Source organism: Dichomitus squalens (assembly GCF_000275845.1).
Source record: "Dichomitus squalens LYAD-421 SS1 unplaced genomic scaffold DICSQscaffold_32, whole genome shotgun sequence".
NCBI lineage: Eukaryota > Fungi > Basidiomycota > Agaricomycetes > Polyporales > Polyporaceae > Dichomitus > Dichomitus squalens.
The window spans coordinates 159,696-164,851 of NW_006766914.1; the positions used below are offsets into that span (position 1 = coordinate 159,696).

General features: G+C 57.3%; 3 protein-coding genes and 1 non-coding gene across 4 annotated transcripts; 1 reads left to right on the forward strand and 3 right to left on the reverse strand.

The window, feature by feature from the left end:
• Positions 1-929: 929 nt before the first annotated feature.
• Positions 930-1,013, reverse strand: DICSQDRAFT_t141. The gene has a single exon. It is a non-coding gene; the product is annotated as a tRNA-Pro (tRNA).
• Positions 1,014-1,155: 142 nt separating this feature from the next.
• Positions 1,156-2,874, forward strand: DICSQDRAFT_89782 (26S proteasome subunit P45). Its single transcript, XM_007368130.1, has 8 exons — positions 1,156-1,239; positions 1,298-1,340; positions 1,400-1,519; positions 1,582-1,817; positions 1,894-2,229; positions 2,307-2,605; positions 2,664-2,731; positions 2,787-2,874. The coding sequence occupies exons 1-8, from the start codon at positions 1,162-1,164 to the stop codon at positions 2,807-2,809; spliced, it is 1,203 nt and encodes a 400-aa protein (XP_007368192.1). The 5' UTR covers positions 1,156-1,161; the 3' UTR covers positions 2,810-2,874.
• A 107-nt stretch (positions 2,875-2,981) lies between these two features.
• Positions 2,982-3,206, reverse strand: DICSQDRAFT_65846 (uncharacterized protein; the record flags this gene model as incomplete). The annotated part of the gene is made up of 1 exon (XM_007368131.1): positions 2,982-3,206. A coding segment is annotated over one exon (225 nt), but the record flags the coding sequence as incomplete, so codon positions are not given.
• Positions 3,207-3,438: 232 nt separating this feature from the next.
• On the reverse strand, positions 3,439-4,573 carry DICSQDRAFT_109302 (HAD-like protein). Its single transcript, XM_007368132.1, has 2 exons — positions 4,494-4,573; positions 3,439-4,313 (listed from the first exon to the last, which is right to left on the reverse strand). The coding sequence occupies exons 1-2, from the start codon at positions 4,557-4,559 to the stop codon at positions 3,522-3,524; spliced, it is 858 nt and encodes a 285-aa protein (XP_007368194.1). The 5' UTR covers positions 4,560-4,573; the 3' UTR covers positions 3,439-3,521.
• Positions 4,574-5,156: the final 583 nt, after the last annotated feature.

A 5,156-nucleotide genomic window follows, 5' to 3' on the forward strand; every position in this document is an offset into this window, starting at 1 on the left:
TGCCATCGCGTCCACATCTTGACTTCGTACTTCTTGCATTCCCTTCGTATGCCTATCTTCCCCTTGGTACGTCCTGACCATTGACTCTCGGATGGCAGCTGATGTGTTAACATGCAGGTGTTCTCTCATAAATACATCTGCTGATCAGGGCAATAGTACGTCTCTAGTGTTGCGTGTGAAGTCCCAAAGTCTGATGGCTGCCGCATCTAGTAGGTTGTCCCGCGTTTATCGATTGTCCTTGATTAAGACTGTGAGTACCCAGTTTCAACGCTACAGTGTACTGCTAATCCTTTCTAAGCAGAACTCAAATATCGACATGGTGAGTGCATATATGCATGTATTGCGCGTGCCATCTCAGCTGTGTCTGATGTCCAATTGTAAGCCAGCATCGCTGTGCTGGCGGCTACGGGTATGATGTGATTGGGTCAGGGTTGATTGGGCCGGTCTGTATGATATATAGAGAAGTCCGGATGTAGCGTAGGAGAGTCGCCATTTGTATATATATTCATTTCGATCTAATTCAATCTGGCTGCCAATATCGGGACGAATACTAGGCGCCAAGCTGGGCACCAAAAATGGATATGAATAATAAGATACAAAATTGTATATCCCATTTGATCCCATGTTACGCAGAGTGCGGAATGTCTAAGTAATATGTGGGGAACATGGTCGGAATGTGAGGGGAAGGCAGTTAATACCATGACATCCTCTAAACCTGCGGAATGTGGTGGGAACACGCTGGGAATGTGGCGGTAATGTGCTCATCCTCTCCGTGTTCCCCAACCTCTATAATCTGGCGCTTCAAGTGCCATGGTGTTCTGTCGACGCTCGGATCGCGCATGGAGGACTCGAAGAACCGGGGCCTACCGGAGCTCTGGCCTCCTAGCCCAGGAGGGCCCCAACTGAAAGTTTTCACCCCTTGACCACTAGGGCCTGGCCGGGAATTGAACCCGGGACCTCCTCCAAATGCCAAAAAGCCCTAAGAAGGAATCATACTACTAGACCACCAGGCCGCACACACCCATTGAAAATGGCTATAATTGTATTGTGCAAGCAGGTCAGATCCGACGCGTCACGCAAGTGCGAGCTTACGCGTCGGACGCGCCTACTCGAGGTCGCTTGTGGACACAGTTTCCGACGCATTCAAACACTCCCGCCACCATGAGCTCAACACAAGCGTCGACGTCTGCACACACAACGGATAATAGGAGGAAAGAAGCCCTGAAAGGATATCGCGACGTGCGTAGCGACTCTCGATCCGTCCAAGCGCGGTCACAGGAACTGACGGACACCGTAGAAAATGCGGCAACATGAGAACAGCAGCCAGCACCTAAAGAATCGTATGCCGATTGTAGCTCCATAATGCTGATTAATGCAACGTGCTGACGAACGTAATCAGTTCGTTTCTCGTTGAAGGACCTCGAAAGGGACTTTGAGAAGACCGAGGACGACATCAAGGCCGTACAATCCGTAGGCCAGATCATCGGGGAGGTCATGAAGCAGTTGGACGACGAGCGATGTGCGTACATTGCCTTCCACCATTTTGCTTGACGAGCTGAGCGTGTTCAACGCGATATGTAGTCATCGTGAAGGCCTCGTCAGGTCCCCGCTACGTCGTCTCCTACCGTCCCACTCTCCCGGTCGCGAAGCTCAAGATGGGCACACGCGTCAGCCTCGACATGACCACCCTGACCATCATGCGCATCCTCCCACGGGAAGTCGACCCACTTGTGTACAAGATGAGTCTAGAGGACCCAGGAGGAGCGACTTTCGCAGGTATCGGTGGTCTCGGAGAGCAGGTCCGCGAGTTGCGCGAGGTACGTTCCTCTCGTCAACTCCCATTCCTCCGCTCACGAAGCGCATCCCGTTCCTCTTGGCCATGCTCTTTCGCAGGTCATCGAGCTCCCCCTCCTCAACCCCGAGCTCTTCGTTCGCGTGGGCATCAAACCCCCCAAAGGCGTGCTCCTCTACGGTCCCCCGGGTACGGGCAAGACGCTGCTCGCGCGCGCGGTCGCCGCGACGCTCAACACGAACTTCCTCAAGGTCGTCTCGAGCGCGATCGTCGACAAGTACATCGGCGAGTCGGCGCGCGTCGTGCGCGAGATGTTCGGGTACGCGCGCGAGCACGAGCCGTGCGTCATCTTCATGGACGAGATCGACGCCATCGGCGGGCGGCGCTTCTCGGAGGGGACGAGTGCGGACCGCGAGATCCAGCGGACGCTCATGGAGGTACGTGCCCATTCCTGTCGTCTTGGATGACGATGTGCGCGGGCGACGCTGACGGTGCGTGCGGGGCACGGACGTAGCTGCTGAACCAGATGGACGGCTTCGACTCGCTGGGGCGGACAAAGCTCATCATGGCGACGAACCGGCCGGACACGCTCGACCCTGCGCTCCTCCGCCCGGGTCGTCTGGACAGGAAGATCGAGATCCCGCTCCCGAACGAGCAGGCGCGGCTTGAGATTTTGAAGATTCACTCGCAGCCGGTGAACAAGAGCGGGGAGATCGACTACGAGGCGATCGTCAAGCTGTCGGACGGCTTCAACGGCGCTGATCTTCGCAATGTCGTGACCGAGGCTGGCATGTTCGCTATCCGCGATGACCGGTAAGCCTCATGGTTGATGGGTCGCCTGCGTTTGGAATGCTGACGGCTTTTGATGCAGTGAATACATAATCCAGGAGGATCTCACGAAGGCTGCACGGAAAGTGGGCGAGGCTAAGAAGCATGAGAGTAGGTCCATTGGGCATGATGTCCCACTCAAGCCGCTAACAAGCCTTCTCCGCAGCCAAGCTCGAGTACTCTGCATAGTAGGAGATGTTGTTTGTATCATACCTTTCGCTGTGCAACATGGATGGGTGATATTCGATATCCGCAATGAGTCCTGGCTGTAACGCAAGGTCCTGTCCGCCCACCATAGGATCATATGCACTTTAGGGTAACTGTGTATATACACGCGACAGTAGGATTTTGGCGTTTGGAATCATACTAAGGTTAGGGTTAAAACAGCGTAATGACAAAAAGTAATGGCCTGCCCAGCCCGAGGGCCGAAGCAGGACAGGGAAATATTGAGACGGTGCATGAGCCGAAGCCCATACAAACCGCGAGGTCCCCCTGAGGACAAGGTCGCCGTGCTATGGGAAGCCCCCACGGCCCACGAACCCTGGTATGTGAAGGGGCGCGTGCCATCAAGGTAAGTATGAGTTGTTAAAACGTCTGAGGGGGGTTCATATAGGAGGGGAGGGCGCACGGGCCATGCGTAGTTTAGGGCTGGCTGGGGAAGGGAGTTGGCCCAGCGGGAAGGGGTTCCCGGCGTTCCGGACTGATGCGGTACTGCTCTCTTGTGCACTATTAGGATGCTGCTGCAGGCCACCAAGTAAGTAAGTACCAACCCAGCTGGAAGAAAGCAGGCCTTCTCGTTAGCATCGTGCCTTACTCATGATTTTCCAGATAGTGCACATTGTTCAGCCACTAGTGTACTATTCGTTTACAACAGTAGAGGCTTGCGTTATCCCTCGAGACGCTATGCACTCGCCTTCTCCACCGCCTCCGCCATCGCACCCAACGTCGGGAACACGAACGTCGCCTCGTCGCCCTCCACGCCCTCCATCCTGGTGTGTGCCCCCTCTCTGTTGATCCACGCCGTCGCCAAGCCTCTCCCCTTCGCCGGCACGATATCATGGAACACGCTCTGGGCCGTCATGAGCACCTCGTCCTGCTCGATCCCAAACTCCTTCTGCAGCCTCGCCAGCGCGGCATCGAGCATCTCCGGGGCAGGCTTGTACGCCCCGACCTCCTCGGCGGTGATGACCGCGTCGAACGCGAACCCCCCGGGGCCCTCGAGCAGCGCGCGCGTCTTCGCGATCGTGGCGCGGTCGATGTTCGAGAGGATGACGAGCCTGAAGCGCTTGGACAGCGCCGCGAGCGCGGCGACCGTGTCCGGGAACGGCGGCCACGTCTCGACGCTCCGCGCGAACGCCTCGGCCGCGCCCGTCGTTCCTCCCTGCGCTGCAGTCGAGGACGTGCCGACCGACGCCGTCGCGACAGGCGTCGTCCCCGTCGCGCGGTGCGCGGAGGAGAGGACGGTCGCGTGCTCGGGCCCGGCAGCCTGCGTCTCGGGCTCCTGGTCGTGCAGGCGCGCGTCGAGCGTGGCGTAGACGTTGGCGAGGAGGTCAGAGTAGAGCATCGTGGGGTGTCGCGCTTGGAGATCGCTCTCAACGGACGAGAAGGCGAGGATGATGCTGCGGCGGTCGGCGGGCTTGCCGCTCTTTTCGAAGAGCGGCCTGAGGCCGTTGTAGATACCCGTCTCCCAGTCCTGTTGCGTTGGCCATGGGGATGCGGATGCGTGCGCCAGTGCAGACCCAGTCGCGACGGTGTGTGATGGTGCGTATGCCGTGATTCGGGTGTTGTGGAACCGCACAACGGTAGGAAGACGACATCCAGATGGTAGGCGGTGAATGAACGCTCTTCAAGTTATTGCATTGGGGCTACGTACGATCAAGGTGCCGTAACAGTCGAAGACGAGGGCCTTGTACTTGCTGAAGGTATCGCTGCCGGCCATGGTGTCTAGGTCTCTTCGCAGCTATGTGTCCTGAAGCTGCGTTATTGTCTGAAGCGTGAGATTGAACAAGACGGTCGTTGGACGTGGTGATTACAGCTGATGTAGTCTCGTGACCAGACGTTCGGAGTGTGAAGCGGATACGAAAAATCGGAGGTATCCGGACACTCGAACGTCTGGTGGCATCACCCCCGTTACTCCCCCATCGGTGACATGCGTCACATCCCGACGCCCAGTCGGGGCAGTCCGAAAAAGTCGGAGTGCGCCCTTGGTGCCCGATGTGGCAGCCCGCTGTCAATGTTCACCCTGTGCTACACCTCCTGTATTAGCCACAATGCCCCCATAATCCATCATACCTGGCTGCTCTTAAATACACTACATGGCTATCTCAACTCCTGAGTTCCTCTCCCATCATGAAGAAGACCACGCCCACTCGTATGCAATCCTGCAAGCCGCGCGACAAGCCGCAAAAGCCTCACGGCGGTACGACTCGCATGCGACCCGCCAGGCGCTCGAAAACACCTTTCGCGACAGAATGGGAGGGAAGGCGCCACATGAGTGGCAGGTGGATGTTGCTGAGGCCCTGATGGTGGGGTTGGA

Excerpts from the sequence above, each read along its gene's own strand:
- DICSQDRAFT_89782 (XM_007368130.1), top strand. The coding sequence starts at position 1,162 with ATGAGCTCAACACAAGCGTCGACGTCTGCACACACAACGGATAATAGG. Across the intron at positions 1,341-1,399 it reads CAGCCAGCACCTAAAGAATC|TTCGTTTCTCGTTGAAGGAC; the intron begins GTATGCCGATTG and ends GAACGTAATCAG. Across the intron at positions 1,520-1,581 it reads GCAGTTGGACGACGAGCGAT|TCATCGTGAAGGCCTCGTCA; the intron begins GTGCGTACATTG and ends CGCGATATGTAG.
- DICSQDRAFT_109302 (XM_007368132.1), bottom strand. The coding sequence starts at position 4,559 with ATGGCCGGCAGCGATACCTTCAGCAAGTACAAGGCCCTCGTCTTCGAC. Across the intron at positions 4,314-4,493 it reads ACTGTTACGGCACCTTGATC|GACTGGGAGACGGGTATCTA; the intron begins GTACGTAGCCCC and ends CCAACGCAACAG.